This window comes from Puntigrus tetrazona, chromosome 6, assembly GCF_018831695.1.
Source record: "Puntigrus tetrazona isolate hp1 chromosome 6, ASM1883169v1, whole genome shotgun sequence".
NCBI classification, from domain to species: domain Eukaryota; kingdom Metazoa; phylum Chordata; class Actinopteri; order Cypriniformes; family Cyprinidae; genus Puntigrus; species Puntigrus tetrazona.
In genome coordinates this window covers 18377302-18398869 of record NC_056704.1, presented here as the reverse complement: position 1 = coordinate 18398869, position 21568 = coordinate 18377302, and the positions used below count along the sequence as shown (strand labels likewise).

Below are 21568 nucleotides of genomic sequence, written 5' to 3'. Positions count from 1 at the left end.
GTTTGGCAAAAATAGGTGTCTACTGTTGTTCCATGGAAAAATACTAGCATACCTACATTGTTGGAAAGACCAAATTTTTGGTGAATTATTTCTCGATAAGCATATACATTTTGCATTGACATTTAACTCAAATAATAATAATAGAGCACAGCAATAGATTTATAGCAATAGTAGTATTTCTGCTGAAATACAATTGTAAACAACGGTTATTATCCTTTGAATCGAGCCCTACAACAAAGCCTGCAGCTAATGAATGTGTTGGCATACAACCACTGACATAAATGTGTCTGTCAGGACCTCTAAGGAAAGGGAAAATTAGTTGTTTCATTTCTTATTCATTAAATAAGTCTTCCCAATGCAGTGTACCACAAAGCAGAAACCTTGATTTTGTATGCATTCTCCACACATTACCATTTCCACAGTCGTCCCGGCGGATTATCCAGACAAAAACAAGTCTGGTGGAATCAAACTATGGCAGACTGTTAATATCAAAATTATTTCAATGGAAACCCACAAACTGGCAAACCTGCAGAGTAAATGTGCAGCCTAGTAAGGTGTGTGAGGGCTTGCCTTGCGATAAAGACATCTATTGGGAGACAAACAAACCTGTTGATATGTTCCACCATCCATTTTGCAAAGGCAAACCCCACTTACATACAACATATTATTCTATTGTGTGTGTCATGTTTACTCATGTTTTGGCCATGCAATTTCTTGTTTATCACACAAAGCTTCTTTAGTGAATCTCTCCCGCATCGGCATCAGCTTTGTGATTTAGAGAGCACACTCAATACTGTAAAACATTCGTTCTTTTTTTTCTGCGTTTGATGCTTGCCCGGAGCTTTGAAGGAGCACTCCAAAACCTAATTAATATAACAGATTGTCTAGCAGCACACAGACTGTGACAGTCTGGAACTCTCAACAACAGGAACATGTTTGCACTCATTTCGTTATACAGGATCATTCATAATCTTTTCTTTCAAAGAGTAAAGTTAATGCTTGATTTTACTTTGTGGCTCATAAACTGGTAACAGTTTGTCTTTAGGCGTTTTTGAACCGACAGACTCTCCCTCTATTGTTTACCATCTGTGCATTGTTTTTGTCCAGATGTAATGGAATCACCTCACATTAGTTCTGTTTATTCTGACACTCAACACATTTTCACTTGGACGGCGATTAGACCTGAAGTGATGTTCTTTTCCGCCTACCTCTGAACTCCCTTTGGCTTCTAGAACAAAAGGTCACAATTATGGCCTGATGGCTCTCATGCCCACTGACTTGTGATAAATGAGAGTGGTATTATAATGAAGAGACCCTCCTTTGGGGAGAGATAGCAAAAGGTCAAATGACTGTCAGGCCGGAGCAGGTACGTGGGGTTGGAGGGTGACAAGTGCCATTAATTATGAAGTGGGACAATCAGTTTAGATTGGAGGAGTTTTCAAAGTTTTTCATGTCAAGGATAATCTACCCCGTTCATAAACGATAATGGAATCACATATTTGCTATACAAATGCTATACATTTTCATGAATATAAGCTCATTTGTATTATGCGCGAAATAGTAACTGTGTTAACTAAAATGCATGTTGTTTGCAAGATAAAATAATTGGCTGTCCTGACATTGTCCTAAAGCTAAAATAATTAAGGATGTATTAAGTTGTCAGTGCATCTTTTTTTCTATCAACTCAGCAATGTTAGATTATATACCCAAAGAGAATCGTTTTACAGCATTTTTCACAATAAATACTGTTCCAGAGCAGCTTTACAGAGAATATTGCCTAACCGCCCCCAGTGAGCAAGCTGAAGGCAACGAACACAACGAGAAACTGCAGAAAGATACAGTACAAATACAAACACTACAAATAAAAGTATGTACACTGTTAATGTGTATGTAACTATTAATTACAATTTTCTCTCAATAAATTCTTATTTTGCTGCTTTGGCTGCTAATTGTTTTGTTTAGGTATCGGGTAGGATTAGGGATGCAGAATAAGGCATCAATATCTGCTTAATTAGAACTAATACATGGCTATTATTCTAGTAATATACATACTAATAAGCAACAAATAGGTGTAACCGTAAAAATAAAGTGTGAACACAATAATAATCTCATAGACTATTTTCTTTAAAAAAGCAGATTAAAAAGTAGTACAGTGTTTATTTATTTAATTTTTGATTTACTGCATTATTATTTGCATTATATTTTGTAAAACATAACACCATCTTTTGAGCCCCGGGGGGGTCTGCTGAGCCCAGTTTGAAAGCATTAAGAAATTCAGAGTTCTTTTTGAACATATTCAGACATCGCTTTGAGTTTGGTATACAATGCAATGACATTTTAAGGAAGTCTCTGTCATGCAGCACACAGATGCCCACATTTATCTTGCTCATGGATCATTTACTGAGTTGGAGCAGGTCACATTGATCAGCTATGTGTGGAAGTTTGTGCAGACTTTAGTGGGGTCAGTGCTTTTAAAGGCTGGCCGGTTGAAACGGCTGGAGTAAATTAGCTGGACGTTTATAGGGCCAGATTCAGACATCAAAGCTGGAATAGATAATGAGGCCATTAGTCTTCCTACCTCAAATCACTCCAAAGAAGGTCTTTTGCACATACACACGCTGATGCATAGGCACATATTTTGATTGGACTGCTCCCACAGAATAGTTCTAATCGTGGCAAATGTTTGAAATGGAAATTGATTTTGAGCTATTTATGCACCTTTTCAGATGCAGTGACTCTTACACCTCAGAGACCCCGTCAAACTTCTGCCTTCAAGTTCTGTCAGACATTCTGTGGTATGGTTATACCAATATATAACCCAGGAAACATTTACACCTAAATAACATTCAGTGAGACTGCATATTAAATGCATTTCCTCCATTAGCGAACCCCATTATCAGCATTCGCTCTGACAGTAAAAACCCAAAAAATTACCTCAGGGGATTTTTTTTTTTTTTCAAGCATAAGATTCAATGTACCATAATTAATGTATTAATGGTATGATCTAATTTCAAAATTGCCCCTTTTTGGAGGCTAATTCAGACTGTAATGGCAAAGAGCATTTATGAAACAGCTGTTGAGCTTTCAACAAACTCTGGCCTCACTCCCTTTGTGTTGTTGCTATGTTAAAAGGATCCGTCCTGTAAATGTCTCCAGCACAGTATATCAAGACCTCCTGCCCCCAAAACACACTACTTAAAATATATGATATAAAATATCAGATGGCCTTTGACCATAATGTGATTAGCATTTTCCGTCACAGGTTGCATGGGTCAGATGGAATATTTAACCATGAATGCAAGTATCCAGCAGCCTTTGGGGGCAACTGCTAGGATAATTTACTATATAAAGCCGAAGAAATCCCTGAAAGTTTGTGGACCATGAGGGTGTGATTATGTGTCTCTCCTCACATTCAATTCCTGTGGCTCCTGCTGCCAGCTTCTACAGTGCCAGAACCTCATAATCCTTGTTAAAGTATCTCAAAGCTGACTTTGACCTCCATCCAAACCACAGTGGGATCGGCGGCGCTCCATCACTGAATACTGAATAATTCTGGCATTAATTTAAGGGCTGATTCTATGAATTGCGGCTGCTGCTGTAAGGCTCTACATCTCTACTCATCACAGCTGTTTAGGAATAAATCACAGTGGGATTGTGTTAAGAGCGCTAAAGAAGATGGTTAAGTCCAGGATTTATTAGAATGGGTTATATATCCAATATCAATTAACAATAGGGAATATACAGGTATTTATGACTCAGAAGTGACCACTATTGTAGCTGCAATATATTACTTGGGCAATATGTAATACAACTTCTTTGATACATGACTTTTTCTTTTCCACAGGAGTACCAGATTGACATAATATTTGCGCAGACGTGGACAGACAGCCGACTCAGATATAACAGCACTATGAAAATATTGACTTTGAACAGTAATATGGTTGGACTCATTTGGCTACCAGACACTATCTTCAGAAATTCCAAGAACGCAGATTCTCATTGGATTACTACACCAAATCAGCTCCTTAGAATATGGAATGATGGGAAAATACTTTACACTCTGAGGTAAGCCATTTTTGATAATCTGACATTTGATCGTGAAAATAAATAAATAAATAAAAATACAATAGTATTTAAGATTAAGAGTTTTAACACAATTTAGCAATTATGGAGAAACATATCTGTAGCAAGATTCTTTATGGTAAATAAAATATTCAATTGCTTTTCTATACTTATGGCACTTGAGCACACAGAATGCGCACCACTGGTTTTGTAAAGACAATTGAAATAAAAATTCAAGAAGCACTTTCTTGATATGAAACTGATAATGTGAACCACTTCGTCAATGACAGCGGGTCACCGATGTTCAGTGACTTTATTGAAAATGTTTTTGTTTTCTTCTTTTCATCTTTGCAAGATAAAAAGTAAATAGGGATATTTTGTTGCTGAACACAAACAATTGTCAGTCTTGTCGATTCAAATAAGGATCACCCTGACAAGGCCACCAGCGGACAACAAAAAATGATTTTTTAAAGCCCACAAGCTTTTGACAAGGTCATCATAACAACACTCTATGAAAAAGAAAAACTATTTGCAATACAGAATTTAATAATAAACAGGTCATTTTTCAGTGGTCTAGTCTCAAGATTCTTGCAAAGTATATGTAAAGTATGTGAGAGTTTTTTTTAACTTTCAGTAGTACTATTAAGTAAGCCAAACACTTAAAATTTTATAAATAAATATAGATAATTGTATATATTCAAAATGATAATTTGCATAATGTCTAAAGAAAACTGTAAAGCAGGGGTTTTCAGCACTTGAGGTCAGAGTTATCTTTCTATTAATTAACTTTCTATTAATCCTGCCTTTACAAATGTGTAGTAAAAGTGTAGTTACCATGTTTTTTGGCATAGTGATTACCATTTGTATGATCATAGTTTTACACAGATACAATGGCTAAACTATGGTTAGTGTAGTAACTATGTGGTTTTTATTGGTCCGACTTTATTTTAGGTACTACTATGTACTTTCATTGATATTAATCATTTGATACAGTACAATGCACTTATTGTGTATATAAATGTTTTTACATTGTGCTAATTGTTTAAAACCTCAATAGCTGCAAAAGTGTTTTTGCAATACAGTATGAACACAATAAGTAAATTGTACTTATTTATACTTTATATAAGTAGATAGTAGTTAGGGCATAATTAAAAGTGAGACCATTTGTTTGTAGTTCCGTAAGGGTTTATAGCTCCTGTGGCCTGCAGTTGATTACTAAAGAACAGAATTTTGACTTTTACTTCAATTTGTAAAAAAGGAAAAGCACATGTGTTTAAAGTAATGCACTTGCAGTGAAGAGCGTTAAAGTGTTTAAACATAGCAACAAATAATTTTCAAGTATATAATGATAAAAAGTGAAATGAAATTTAATTTTAAAGCAGTATGTTTAGTTGGATACTAATGCATACAGTATACAACAATGAGTCTGTGATATGATTTTATCAGTCTATAATTAACTATTTTACTCACACATGGATTTTTGATTAGATATTTTAGGCTTTTGAGAAAAATCTGGATACCAAAATCTTTTCACTGTACTTTTTACACCCCTTTTGTAAAACCTCTGTTCCTAAATATGATTTCTAGTGCCTTTAATCAGCTACCCAGACTGAGCAGATGTCACTTTGACATTTTTAGGCACCTCTATTTTGGATTAGGTCATCTCTTTTAAAGTTTCTTGATGAAATATCAGGAGCTGGGATGAATTAGGTCAACAGTTACAAATTTACAGCAGAAAAAGTCTATGTCAAAGCACTATGTCAAAGTGTATTCTCTGAGACAGCAAAACACAGTGTTCTGTTCTGATAAGTAATATTTATAATACTTGATGGGTCTGGGATGGGTCTGTGTTTTGATCGGAACATTAAAGGCTTTGGAAATGTGACCAAAGATCAGCAAATCCGAACTTTCAGAGACATCCGCCTGTCCTCTGAGTTAGAGCTCTACTGCAAGACAGTCTTTCTGGTCTGGTGTGGCTCCAATGTCTGTGATGTTGAGATGTGATGACACTCGTTCATATCTGACTAGCCTAGTTTGGTTCAGTGGTTGGTATTTGTGACGGATCTGTTCAATAAGACTCTAGGCTAGATTTGACCACAATTAGGCCAGGAAGCCGCAGAAACTGCCTGTGATGTCATATATTATTTAGCAGCCTGCTGCAAATGGGGCTTGTGAACAAACCTTTGGAAACCCTGCATGGGCAGCAGCAGAGACCTCTGGTTAATCTTTTATAGGGGCCAATTCACACTGTGAATGAACTGCACAACAACCTCTTACACTCTTTTGACTTTTTGGTCAAATAAATTGCTTATGATTCACATGGCAGCTGCAAGAAACAGTCAGTTTAGAAAACAACTGTCTCTTCTACTGAGAATCATAAAAAAACGCTATTTACCTTGATGCAAGGAACATTTTTAATTAAGTGGAATGGACATAAACATTTGTCATATAGGGACCAGGTTATCAATGATACTGTCTTATTAAATTTCAAGTTATTCAATTCAAGAAGAACCTGTAAACTCCATTGGGGTTCTTGGATGTACTCATGTCTATCCTTAATGTGTTGGCTGCTTTTTAAAATTTCTTAAACGTTTGCTTATTGTAATAATTTATTCTTATATTTAACAGATTATGTTAATACTTAAATTTAACTTTTATAGATCATATGTATTTCTTTCTTAGTTCCTATAGATTTTGTGTGGTCTTTCAAATAATATACCAGTTATCCTGTTATGTTGACAATTGCTTTAAAAAATGCATAAATTATCACAATAGTGTTAAGAGGAACATACCTGAAACCACACAATTTCCTTCCTTCTAGGGCTCACTGACAAGCTGAACGTTATATTGCATAGTTTGTTAGTGATCTACGTCTCTGTGTACCGCTTCATTTGAAAGCAGGTGATTTACCGCTAATCAAAGAACCAGCTTTACTCACAAGATGTATTCATGCAATATATTGCCCAGCCCTACTTCCTTTTAATATTATTATTATTTTTTAAACACCATCAAGAGTGAATGTGCTTTCACCACTGTAGACATTACTAATGAGAGCCGTAATTTGAATTACAGTATATGCCTCTGGCACTTCTCGTTATAAATACATATGTATCATCGCGGCAGACAGGGGTGTACATGAGATAGCATCGTTTGCTTATTGCAGACTAACACTGTAAGAAAATGGTTCATACATTTTCTTCAGCAGTGTCATCTACAGCAACAGAGCCCAAAGCTCATAGTTAACAATACAAAGTAACAAAATGCATAAAATCTGTTTTTCTCATTTGAATTGCACTGTCAAGCTTCCAATTCCAACTTTGATTCAAAGTGAAAGTGGAAATATGAAAAATATTGGCTTGTCACATGAAACTAGTTTACTGTTGTCTTTTCATAAGTCTAAAACTACAGCTGCAGTTTTCCAAATATAGTCAGATGAGTGGGTGTCCACTGAAGCCGACTCTGCCCTAGTTATTCAAATCGGGACATCCAAACACACACTGCTACATTGCTTGTCATGTCCTTTTCAAGCTGTCCCTTCAGAAAAGCTCACCCCAATGAGAACAACAGCAAGATCAAGACCTTGTCTGCTTATGTACAATCATGATTTAAAGGCCATGTGTTCAAATAAATATACTGAAAGCTGGCATTAACTTGGCAAAGAACATTGAAGTGCCTTCACACAAAATTTACATTATACTGAACATCCAGACTGATATTCAAGACAAAACAACATGATTCCTTTTATACTGATATGTCATACAACAGCTATAGGGTCATTCATGTTAAATAACATATACTACTAGTCATCAGTTCAAGTAGTGGGGTCTGGGAGTTTTAAATGCTTTTCAAAGTTACTAATGCTCAGCACAATTCTGTAAAAAGAGTAATTTTATAATTATAAGTTTTCTCGTTTTAATATATGTAGAATTTTTCTCGGTGGTGAATTTCCAGTGTCTTCAGTGTCACGTGATCCTTCAGAAATGTGCTGGTGTGGTCCTTTTTCATAATAAAAACGTTTCATAATATTTTGCTTTAAGTGCTTCTTAATTGTTTTGTCAATGCTATTATCATTTTTAATAGAGTAATAAAAATTATTTTACTGGTTTATTTTTGTATTGTTGCTTCCTTCATGATCGCAAGTATTAATTTCTTTTTAAAAAAAGAGGAACTTTTGTATGGAAGTGTAGTAAGCCTATTACTGATAAACTTATTTCTTTACCTATTCCAGTGCTTTTTTGAGGAAATATCAGAAATTTTGGAATGCCGCTGGTCTAATTAAATGAGAGCAAAAAATGAACCGTAGTATTAAGCGATTTAATTAATGTTTTTCTGTTTTCTAATTACAGTAGTGTTTTAATATCTCCTTTCCAGACCTGTGCTAAATATGCTTTCAGATTCACAAGTGCTAATGAAGGTGGAGTTAAAACAATGACAAAACAACAATATACGAACAGAGAACAAGCAGTTAAGTATTTTGGGGAAAATAGCTACTTGGTTAATGCATCTCAGGCAGAGCGATGGCCTATTCAGGTATCTCTCAGCTGCCTGAAGACCAGAGCGTCTATTTGGACCAGAGGAAATTTCACAGGCCAGTGGAGAGACTACATCATGCCGTCTCCAGCACTCCGTGAAATATTTCCTTGGCAACAGGAGAAACAGCACTGATGCTGAGGGGCAAATTCTGCGGATAAAACCAATCTGGAACAAAGGCTAACTAGATGCTCCCATATGGAGCTCATGATCGATATTCAGTGACACAGCAGACATGCAGCAGTGGTATTTAGGAGGAGTGTGAAGGGAAAAGGGTAGTGCAGACTACGAAATGTCACTCTCTATTTTAATTGCAGTCATCGGAGCTTTGAAGTAAACAATGCTGGAATTTGTGAGTGCTGTATGCTTTCTGAGCTGCTGCACGCAGAGCTCTGTGGCACTGATTCAGGTTTTAGCTCAGAAATGAGAAATTTGATTTGCCATACCTCTCCATAATACTTAGTGTGTGTTGTCGGGACATTTGTTTACCAATACGGCAATATTTACCATGGTGGCTTTTTTGTTGGATATTTGCAAAGGCTAAGGTTTCTACAGTAAGCCAATTATCCACTGGCGCTATGTTACTCACTGAAGCAAGGGATTGTGTTTAAACAGACAACAGAGCGGTGTGTATCTACTTGTCTATTAATTTCAAATGCTCTAGAACCAATCCATCATTCTGTCTTGCAGAGGTTGAAATTTACCCATAACTTACTTGATGTTTATTTATCATATTACAGTTTACTTCAAAGTAAGGGTCAGGCGAACAAAAAAAATCTCAACCCATGAAACAATAATGAGCTGGAGAGGATCTGGTATAATGTTCTGCATATGTTATCTTTTTTAAAAAAGTGTTCACAGATGCTACTGTTACTATACGAGGTGGTCCATTTATCATATTTAACTGAATTGAATTGAATTTGCTATTAGCAGATGCTATTATTATTATAACCTTTTATAACTGCTATATGTTTTAATTATTTTTTTTTATATCTTTCTTATTTTCTTTTCACATGAAGCTCTTGACCCTGCAGCAATGATCTTATGTTAATTCTGATTGGCTGAAACTAGCTGCATGGATCATATTATATTACTACTTTACAATACCTTTAGAAAGAGTCCCACCCCATTGACAGTTTTGTATCTTTCTTCTTAGAATGTAAATGGAAAAAAATATTCAAATAAAGCTATTGAGAGCCCTCAAAAAATATCTTAGAATATAATAATATATTAGCAATATATTGCTTACTTAAACAATATGTTGCTGGAGATTTGTGTGTGTATATATATATATATATATATATATATATATATATATATATATATATATATATATATATATATATAAATCAAGTATGCTAACTACAGCCAACTACTGGTAACAGAGGAATAAGTTGGTCATGAGAAGAGAGATAATTTCTGTGTCATATTAACAGTGTCATCCTTGTTCATGCTATATGGTTAATAAGCATGCAGTCATCACAGCTGTGGTTCATTATATTTTTCCGGTGGGAGGTAATAATTAAAACTTTAAATCTTACACAAATGTGTGAAACAGACGCTTCACACATCAGTGACTTCACCTGAGCGTCACACACTTGGCTGTCACACAGAACTGAGAAGAGAATTAAACCTTATTCAGAGTAGACATCTGTCAGACAAGCTTTATCTATCTGCCAGTTTCTCACCCTGAAAATTAAAAGTTAAATAAGCAGAAAACATTATTTGTCAGCCCTTGTAAAGGCAACAGCTGATCATAAAATATTATGAATCAACATGCAATTATCTTGCATAAGTAGCAAAAAAAAATCACATAACGTAAAAAAGGATTTAGATATTTCACTTAAAACAAATGCCTTTCGCTTTCTGCATTATATTGTAGATTCATTTTTATTGCATCATAACCAAATGTTGCTTTTTCTGTTCATAGATTGACTATAAATGCAGAATGCCAGCTTCAACTGCATAACTTTCCAATGGATGAACACTCCTGCCCCCTCATCTTCTCCAGCTGTGAGTATCTCTCCTCTTTAAGCTCCACATATTCACAACTTTATATTTCCATTTCCTTTAAAGGCCCTTTTTCTTCTTTGACAGTAAATGTTTTGGCTGTCATTTGTTCTGTTGTACAAGAGAACCATAAGCATTCATTTACAGCAGCATCAACATGCATTATGAAATGCCTCATTTAAAATATATCAGTACAGTGCAGCATAAGCAACTTCTATCTTTTTGAATGATCAAAGTTTTTTTTCGCTCTGTCACATTTCATGCTGTAAATGTTCAGTTTAAATGAACAATATAGCCTAGAATGTCTTTCACATGTACACATATCTTTGGGAACAAGTGGGAAATGATCTGTAAATCCACTATAGCCATTGATTTCAATAATCTTTTTTTTTTACCATACCTTTTTTCATAACAACAGAACCAGTACATTTCTTTTCTATTTTCAAATAATAGCAATAGTAAACAGAACTTACTACAAAAGCAATTCAAGCTATGACAATATTTCACATGCCTTTACATTGGAGTCACAGCAGCAAAAAAGTAGGTCTGTGGAGAAATTGAAAAAATTTAATTATGAATGTTTTGGAACAAAAAAAAAGTCTAATATTATATATGGACTTCAGGGGGAAAAAATAAATGACCCCTTTAACGGATAAAGACAATAAGAAGTGATATTTAGCCTGCAAAATTGGATTTTATGGATAATATTCCTAGTGCACTGTTCTGATGGCAGACACGGCGTTGCTGTAGGGAATGTGTCACCGCTAATTAGGATGTCATGCTTTATGATGTAATATCTCATTTTGGCTCTCCATATATTCTCTTATTTAAAGTAGGCCATGGATTTTATTGTATATATACACCAAGGGCACAGACAGGCTGGTAATTACTCTGCGTGTCCGATGGGCTCTTGAAAGCTGGCTTCATTAACAGGGTGTCATGAATGACATTACTCAAGGGTGATGGGTAATAGGTGATGCATCCGCGGTGTTAAGAGTCCAGGCAAAGAGGGACGTACGTAAATTGGAAAAGTTTGTGTCCTTGTTTAATGTATTTTCTCACTTCTGTTTCTCACCTGGCCTCTGCTTCTGCCCCTAATACACACATTTTTTTTGTCATAATCATTTGTGGAGCCATGCCTCAAAAGTTGACACCTACAGTATTTACAGAAAGGTGTGTTTTACATAACACCCATTTTCAGCAATAATCTTATTAGAGTTTGTGTGACAAGAACAACCGGTGTTTTTCAAAAAGTATTTTTTTTATTGAGAGAGCTGTTATAATAAATGTTTATGGTTATTTACTTAATGCAAGCATTTTAGAAAATATATAAACTACTAGATAATTATTGATAGCCACCTTTGTGCTGCATGGCATTAAAACATTTGTTTATGTGTGTATACTCTTTGATTTTGTAACCTTTCTGAAAGCTTGGCCCTAAGTGACTTGAAGAATAAAAAAAAAGTCGGTTGGGTTGCTTTTTGATTGCCATAGAAAAATTTAATCTCAGGTTTGGTTTGTTTCTTTTGAAAAATAGTTTGTGACATTGTTAACATCTCTTCCTCCCCAAGAGGTACTAAAGCAGCTTCCTGGGCCGCTTGGAAAGACTTTGATAATGTCGTGTTAAATATATAAAGCAGACTATGACTCTGTAAGAGCCTTATTTTACTTGTCTCATTCAAAGTGAATCATTTTAATAATGGTCATTGTTATGCTAATGATAAAGCTAAGTAGTATCCAATATAATTTGAGTTCAATGAAACAGATTTCTGCTTTGGTGTCAGTGAAGGGGTACTTGATTGTCACTGATGGTGCTGTGAGGAATACAAAAATGGTTGCGAGACACTGCGCTTGAGGGGGGAAACGTTGCAAAGCAGGAAGACTAAAGATAAAGTCTCTTTTGGTCTATATTTAACAGTATTGACTTAAATTAAAATTAATTATGTGTCAAAAATTAATTCATTATGTGTGTCATTGCTACTTTCCTTGAAATGTTTTATATATAGTTTTTTGTATATATACACTATTAATTTTTTCTCATAATTAGTGAATTGATGACCATGCATCTCGGAAGGTCAGGGTCTTTAAGTTACTAATTATATAAATTCTTAAAGTTGGTGTACAGGTTTGTTTTAGTTTTAATTAGGTCTGGACTGAGGCACTCATTTCTTTCTACCATTTTTAAAGCAGAACAAATTTAGATTTGTTTTTATTGAAAAAAAAGTGATTTTCTTTCTCTGTATTTTTGTTTTCCCAGTACAAACAATATTAAATCAATAGACATTTACTTTAGAAGCAATATGACATAGGCCTACTTTTTTTTTTTTTTTTTAATTGACTTTGTGCTTAAAATAAGAAAAAATATATAATATATGTCATTTTGCTTCTCAAGCAATTTGTCTTGATTTAAGAATGCTTGGATATTTGTACTAGAAAACAATACAAAAACACTCAGAAAGAAAATCCCTTTGTAAAGTGTAATAATATACAGATTTATGCACTTTGAAGGGCTTCATTCGATGATTTAATTTAATTCTGTTTTATATAAGATGCACACAAAACATATAGGATATCTTGCATGTTTATATAAGGACAAAGTTGGGTCACACTATTTGAATATCAGATAATAAAAGCGAAAAAAAAATTGTAAAAAAGTGAAGGCCCGTGCATGGCATTTGTGCAGTGACTGTTCAGAAACACGCCATTTTTAAGGATGCTACAGGAAAATTTTCATTTCAGATAGAGCTCATTCAATACAAAATTAAATATTGCTCAGTAGTATGTTTCTCCCCTGAATGGCTTCATTAGTGGTAGTAAGATGGGAATATCCTCTGCATTTAACCTTATCACGCACTACCTCGTCATGCAACTCCAGATTGCTGTGGGAATTGCTTCAGTGAAGGTATGAATTTAGATCACTGAGGATATAACCTGCCTGGTGCTGTGAATCACAATCTGTGAGTTTGAACTGGAGCGAAACCGCCGATGTAGAGATGTCAGAACGGCATTGTAAGCAGCTCATAAGAGATGTTGTAGATCCCCACTCTCCCCCCGCCGTGCAGGGATGCATCTTGACATAGATGACATCCTTTATGCTGTATAAACCATCTGTCTTCTCTGTCCTGCCTCTGTACACTGCTGCGTTTGGCACTGGTTCCTAAGATGCAGGCACACAGAAGCTGTGGTCCTCCAGTGCTGGACAATGTGCTTAAACAAATTATCAAATTTTTCTGATTTATAATATCAGAGAGTCCTTATTGCATGGGGATTTGGGTCAACAAATGTTGAAAAATATGGGTCAAATATATGTGGAAATCGCAATTACATTATCAGCTGCAAGAGATAATAACATGTAACCATCAATAATTATTACAGCTCACACTTTCACCTCAGATGTATGCATATATAATGAAGTTTTGTACTAACTGGTCACATGGCATAAACATATCTGGGTGCACTAGACACGAAATATGTACCAATAGGTACATATAGCTGCAGTTTCTAAAAGAAATTTACACTAGAGGCAGTAAAACTCGGAACACCTTTTATTCCTTTTTTCACACAAATTTACAGAGTTTTGATTAATAAAGATTTATTTTATCACAATTACTTGAAGAATATCATGTTGTGACTTCAAAATAATATTAATATGCTTGGAGATTTGAAAACTGATGCTTTTGAATGTTAGCATCACACATATCCAGCTTTATATCTATGGGTTTTCAAAGGTGGCAGGTTTACTTGGTAGCTTACAGAGTACGGAGATGTACTTGAAATGTAAGGAGTTCCGAAGTTCGAATCCTGTGTAACTACGGTTTGATAAAACAATTACAATCTGTGTGAAAGGTAGTTGTAATGGCACAGTTGCAGCAACAAATGCCTTTTTATATTAGTTTTGCATTTATAGTTAACACTTTTGGGTAGGTTTAGGGTTGGATTTGGTCCGAGGCCTATTTTTAACACGATAGAGCATTAACTTTTAGTGACAGTCCCCAGATGTTTGAATTCTGAACCGTCGCAATAAGTACCTAAAGCAATGTAATAAAAACTCAGCAATACGTATCTATATCAACGTAATAAAAATGTGCCAGGGTTCACATATTGAACCATTGTTTTCCTTTGAAACTGCCATGAAACAGCACTTAAGGTACATAAAAACTGCAAAAAGGTACTTATTTTTATGAGGCCAGGTTTGTTTTGTAGTAGGATACAATGTTACTACTAGAAGTGCCAGGATGTAGATGAGGTTTTATATAATGAGGTAATTCAGTTGGGGCTTCTTAACAATGGATGTGAGCAAGATTTCTTTTTTTAAGGGTAGAATTTAAATTCTCTTTGTCTTGTGTCCAAGCCTTCTCCGCAGGGCCTCTAAAACACAGCAAAGGTCCAAATTTTCACTGTTGAGGAAAGGAGAATGAGCCATAATAAGCAATCCCTCAAGCTTCTGGACACCCTCAGTCCTTTTCTTCACCTCTAAGCTACTTTCTTCCATTTCCCTGTAGCATTCGTCATTTGTTTTTGAAAATCCGGCGCTGGGTTCCAAGCCCTGCATTTTAAATTCAATTGATATGCAAATGAAGGTTAATGCCCATCAGGCAGGACCTTGCGGACCTTCTCATGTTTGCGGCCACACAGGAGCGAGCATACTCGGACCGAAATGCCTGCCCCTGTATCAGTCACAAAGAAAAGGGTCCCTCATCCGCACCCGAGAGGAGCAATTTGCCAGAAAGATTATTTTAATATTTCACACCTCACTGGCCAGCACAGCAGCTTGTTCTCTAAAGCATATTTAACAGACTCAAACATACAGTGCTATAGTCCCTGTGTGCATAAACAAACAGACAAATGAAACACTCCCTAGCCAGTGTGTCTGTACCTGCCCTACAGGGAATGAGGGGCTTTCAGGTGTTTAGCAGACCTGACACCAGGCATCAGGTTTGTCTTCTCTGATCCGGCTGAAGTAAACTGAAGAGAGCAGTGGGCACCTTTCTACCTGTGTTTATCAAAGGTATCACCTGCCTCAAGGCTGTAAGCTTTCACATTAAAGTGGCATATATTTTTTAAAGTGACATTAAAGTGGCTTTTTTTTAAGTGACATTAAAGTGGCATATATTTTTACCTATTCATGAACATTTCTAGCTTTTCTTTAATTGGAGTGAGGCCAGAAATCAGAGAAAAGGCTAGACTCTAAACAGGCTGACTTTCAAATATGACACTCTTTAAAAGGATATTTCACCCAAAAATGAGCATTCTATTACCATTTAATCACCACTGTATTGTACTTCTGCAGGATACCAAAAATGTTAGGACCCAAACTATTTTTATTGCATATGGCAACATAGGCTCATTGGAAATGCCACATACATTTCTGCAAAACTGAAAAAAAGCATACCTACGAATTCGCTGCAGTTTTCAGTTTAAATGAACAGTAGAGCAGTAAAACTAATAAGAAATAAGAATTTTCAAATTTGTTAACACTCTCGGGTAGGTTAAGGGTTGGGTTTGGTGTAGAGAATATTTCCAACACTATAGAGCATAAACGTTTAGTGCCCCTCCACATATATTTGAATTATGAACCACTGCAATATGTACCTAAAGCAATGTAATAAAGACACAGCAATATGTGCCTTTATCAGCGTAACAGAAATGTGTCGAGGTCATATATCGAAAGCTCTTTTTAGTGCCACTCATTGGACGTTTCACTTGAAACATGCTGTATGATACGTAATGTTCTTGCAGAAATGTGTTTAGTGACATGTATTTCCATTGAGCTTGGGTTGGTATATGGACAAAAACACTGAAACACTTAAATATTGTCTTTAATATTTTTTATACAGAATAAAGAAATTCATACTGGTTTAGGATGATCTAAGGGTAAATTGTTACAATAATGTATTATGATTTTTGAGTCACACTTAAAAATGCATGCATTTTATTGTGTAGATAATTAGCAAAAAATTGCCACGTCACGATCGTATGTGATGCAACATGCACCAAAATCATCAAGCTATCTGGACCTAAATACCGTTTGGAGAGCTGATGAAAAGTCATCGGTCATGAAACTCTGTACAGTCTGTAATGAAGATAGATGGAGTGTTCAGACTCATTTAAAAGTGCTGCGTGTGCTTGCAATCCCTGCAAAACCACCTTTTGTGGCCCTAACCGATGGGAGCTGCTTTTCCTGCTGCACAGAATCACCTCAGTGCCATTAACTCATCGAATTGCTTTGACTCCCCTTCATGGATTCGCTTGGAGGGGAAGACATTACCATTTCCATCAAAGCCTTTTTACTCTGCATAGAGGCAGTTATGAACGCTCTCATGCTCTGATGGCACTTCTGCTCAGACATTCCGGAACATTTATTGGTCATTTTCAAAGGATGGTCAAAAACAGATCTAGACGGATGTTGGGGTTATTAACTGAGAAGCTTCCTGAGAATAATTTACTCACATAAATGTTCGCAATAATGTGTGAGACTGAAGAAGACAAGTGACACAAAACAAGAAAGAGATTTGGAAATTAGTAAATGACTAAGCAATATGCAAAAATGCAGTTCACTGGATACTCAAAGTGAATCTTCTAATTTCCAAAATCGTAATTGATTGGCAGTTTATTTAGTGGCTTTTGCTTCTGTTGTGCTGCTCATAAATCATAATAAACCTGTCTGTCTTTTTTGTGTCAGTATTAGAAAATTGTTCTTGTTCTCATTCTTGTGTTAATTTGTTTTGTTCTCTCTCTCTCCACTCTTTTATTGTCTGCAACACACTTTTTGCTTCATCTCTATATTTTGAATATTTCAAATGTTGCAATACGTTTTCAACTTCAAAACATCTTTTCTTGTTCTGTTTGATGATCTCCCAAGCAATTTACGGGATCAGTTCACTGGCATAATCCAAACTTAAAAATTATTCTGAAATTAGAGAACCTACTTATTATCTTCATTCAGTTATAGTGTCATCAAAGGCTTGCAAATGAAAAAAAGGTGACAATAAGTTTATGTAAATGAAAGTTTTAAACGAAAATGGTATATAATGTGGAATGTATGGCTAAAAATACATGAACATTGTCCTGTTTCCAACCTTTGATTAAAAAGGCAATCAGTAATATTGTGAGCTGAACAAAGAGAGGATGTAATGTTTAAACTGAGCAAAACACTCAGACACCAATTATAATGCTGATCTAGGATGGAATCAGTTCATTAAATAAAGTGGGAATTTTTAAATGATGATAGGGACTGCTGTGATTACCTTTTGATCATGCACCTCTTCTGTCTGCAACAGCTCTTCCTTCGGCAGGCACTAAAAGAACACATGCTGATCTCTTAATACCTCGATGTCAGAGGAGTTGGTGAGGATTAATGATTAAGTATTGCCAGGAAGTGAAAAAATGTTCTCAAGCAGAACTAAGAAGATCATGTTAACATGTAGAAAAGTATATTACAAACAACAAAACCCTCAATAAAAACACAACTAAAAAGTCAGGTTGCCCAATATTGGTTTAAAATTGTAGTTCACCCAAAAATGCCTTCCCAAACTTATATGATTTTCTTGTACGGTGTTGTGCATAACCTAATCATGCCCCACCCTCAAATTTCCATAAAACATTTTAAACAAAGTAATGGCTTGTGTATGTTTCTCGTTGTTTTTCCACATCGAATCAATATCTGCACTAATGTGCTGACATAAATTAAGATTTAGCTCCTTTGAAACAGGTCAAGAGATCCTGATCATGTTACTTACGGAAACATCTATAGTAAATGGCTTGGGAAATGGCATGGAACATTTGAAGTCTTTAAAAAGTTATGAACCACCACTGAGATTTTAATCCCTAATCAAACTCATCTAATGAGAACCTTGGCAAAAACTCAGTTCTTATGCAAGCCAGAGTCTGGCAGGAGACCTACATAGTCAGGATTCACAAGTCTGGTGGGGCATGACAAAGTGCTGAAGGAAAGTGCTGTACCATTAACTGAAATCCCAGAGAGAAATCCCCAGTGCTTAAAGAGGTGTTGGATGTGATGAAGTCTCCAAGAGTTATTTAATCCATCCAAAGCAAATGGTGCAGTTCAGTGGTTTAGTACCAAAGAGGGATGGAAGCATTCAGTGTTGCATAGACATCCACTGGGTTGCAGTTCATGGGTCCTGGCTGGTTTTCAGAGCCCTTGGGCAAATCAATGAATCTGTTCTTTCTACCCCAGTTCAACATATCAGCTTTTTTGAGCCAAGACTACACAAATAATAGTGCTGACAGTTAATTGTGAGGATTAGATTTAAACAGGTCAGTGCTATATAATGTGATTATAACCTTACTCTTGGATTTGGCCATTGGAAATGGAATGTAATAATATGCCACATACCAACATGCCTTTGGTAAGAGACCAAGAGCATGAAGTCATTTGAACATATTATTTAATGCAGATAAACTGGCAATAAATTCCACAGGCAACAAAGATTGAACAAAAAGCGTTTGACAATACATATTACCATAGAAATAATAACTTCCTCTACCAATTTGCAAATATTTACCTAAGCTTACCATCTAAATAAGCAGGGACATTTCTAAATTTAAAACTAATTGTCTTCCGGTGCAATGTACTGTTAAACTCAAACTTTGGTCATTCTCATTATTCCAAACAAACAGTCTTATTGTGAGTGTGATATTGCTTTTGAACGAGGTAAATGAACAAGAATATTGAGTTCCTTACATTCTGGACACAATGCCACTTCCTTTGTCTGTTTCTGATCTTCCAACAGTATAGTTGTCTCTGAGCAACACACAGGCTGTGTTTTATTCCTTTTATTTTGATAAGACAGTGAATAGTGAGAGGAAGAGAAGTGGAGAATCAAACTCATGTGCTGTCCACACGGCTATCAGCACTGAAATAATTTATTGAGTAAATTATAAGTTGATAAGAAGTTGAGTAAATGATTCAGTGGCTCACTCATGAAGTGTGTTCGTGAATTCAGATACATATTTTGGCGGGAATAGTCAGAATAGTATGTTAGATTTAGAATTCTATAAGTCACTCGAATTGTTCTTGAATGAATCAGTATGTTTGAATGAATCAACAGAATTAATGATTCAAGATTCACTTATTAAGACACTTGTCACTTGTCACCACCTACTGGTATAACAACATAACCAGCAGAAAGAGGAAATTAATAGAATCATATATTTTATATTTGCACTAATTCTTGCAGCCAATATGATATTAAGATATATTTTTTTGCAACCAGGGTGTTTTTTTTATTCATTTGCATCAGTTTAGTTCAGGGTAATGGCTTTTGGTTTTTGTAGAGGTTTGACCTGACTGTCTGAGTGGGTTGTCATCAGTTGTCTTTTGCCTCAAAGCTTTCAATCTTTCCCTTTTTGAATGTTTACTCTTTTTACAGTTTTTCCTTGCTGGAACATATTTAACTCTACTCTTCTCATGTTCTCCGCATGGCCCACAGCTACACTGAAACCCATCTGAGACACCCAATTTTTTGCAGGTCTAAAACACCATTCATCCTCAGTCACCATCATATTCAGTTTCTTCTTTAGTACTTCAGGCCAAAACCCGTCACACCAACCCTGACTAAAGCCATTGTTTTACCCATGTCTCAGCTGGTCTGAATGTGACTTTGTGTCTGTGCATATTCATGCTAATGTTATGTAGCTGTCCTGATTATTGAGTGAGGAGGAGATGATTTTGCAGTTGCCTTTTAAAAATGTGTGACTAAAGAATTTACTCGCTCTGCTTTTGTCTGTGAAATATAAAGCTCCACTCTGCTAGATGATTCCCCACATCTCTGTATCAATGGTGTCACTCAAGATTATTTTCATTGCTGTATCCCCTCCCCACACACACACTTGCTCATCAAATAACAAAAGATACAGCTCATGCTGATTTTTTTAAATTGTATTTAGAGCTGCTTTTTATAAAGACCAAATGTTTAGTTGAAAATTATTAATATCTCAAATACTGACACAATGAGGGTATACGTTATATAAGTGTGTTGTTTGTGTGATTATTATTATTGGTATTTTACCATATAAGTGTCATTAACATTGCATACTATTTTTTATGATCATAAAACTAATGTAAAGTAAAATTTAATGTAAAGCTTTGTTTTACCTTTAACATTATTTAATTAGTTTCTTTTACCCACCAAGGCTGCATATATTTGATGAAAAAACACTGCGTTTATATATTTCCAAGCATTTTTTACCACTTCCAAACCACATAACTCTAAATAACTACTATTGATTTTATATCTACTAATTTATAAGTGATATATAATTGTACTTGAAGTCAGGAAGTAGAAAAACTCCTTATATTCTTACATAATATGCAGAATTATTAGGCATATTTACTTTTACTGTTAAAAATGCTCACTGGGACAGCGGGGTCAGGGAAAAAAACAAGTATAGAAGAAAAGACACATTAACTGCAAAAGAATTAAGAATTAATTAGCATTTAGTCTCCAGCACCATTATTTTCCAGATGTGCAATGTGTCAGGTTCTCAGAGATTAAAAAATCATAAAAAATTACCCTCATCTATAAGAGTAACATTCTGATTTTTAGGCTTTATGGACAGATTAGTTGAGGGTGACTCTTGAAGGACCAGCACCACATCCTCTTGTACTACTGTTTAAAGAGCTTATGTTATTCTAGATTTAGAATCTAGAAAGTTTTGTGAGCCTATTTTTAGTCAACCCCGCAAGACAGACTTTTAAGAATACGAGATGGAATAAAACCAGGTTTTTTTTTTTTTTTACTGTGATCAAATAAATCCAGTCTTGGTGAGAATAAAAGAATGCTTTCAAAAACATCACTAAATCTTAGTGATTTCAAACTTTGGAATGGTAGTTATTTCTGAAACTGTGCATTATTTTGGAAAGAAGCAGTTTAGTTCTGACAGTATCCATTTTGGTTGTGACTGTCTCTGTATCCTGTCTGGTTTTAGCCAGTCTCAGCAGGCA

The 21568-nt window shown here is 35.4% G+C and overlaps 1 protein-coding gene across 2 annotated transcripts in view; it reads left to right on the top strand.

Moving 5' to 3' along the window:
• Positions 1-21568, top strand: part of LOC122346396 (gamma-aminobutyric acid receptor subunit gamma-3) — a 91950-nt gene that overhangs the window by 56918 nt on the left and 13464 nt on the right. For both annotated transcript variants that reach the window (XM_043240994.1, XM_043240993.1), the window contains 2 exons: positions 3845-4065; positions 10523-10605. In XM_043240994.1, the coding sequence (XP_043096929.1) occupies positions 3845-4065; positions 10523-10605 (304 nt within the window). The remainder of the gene's footprint in view (positions 1-3844; positions 4066-10522; positions 10606-21568) is intronic.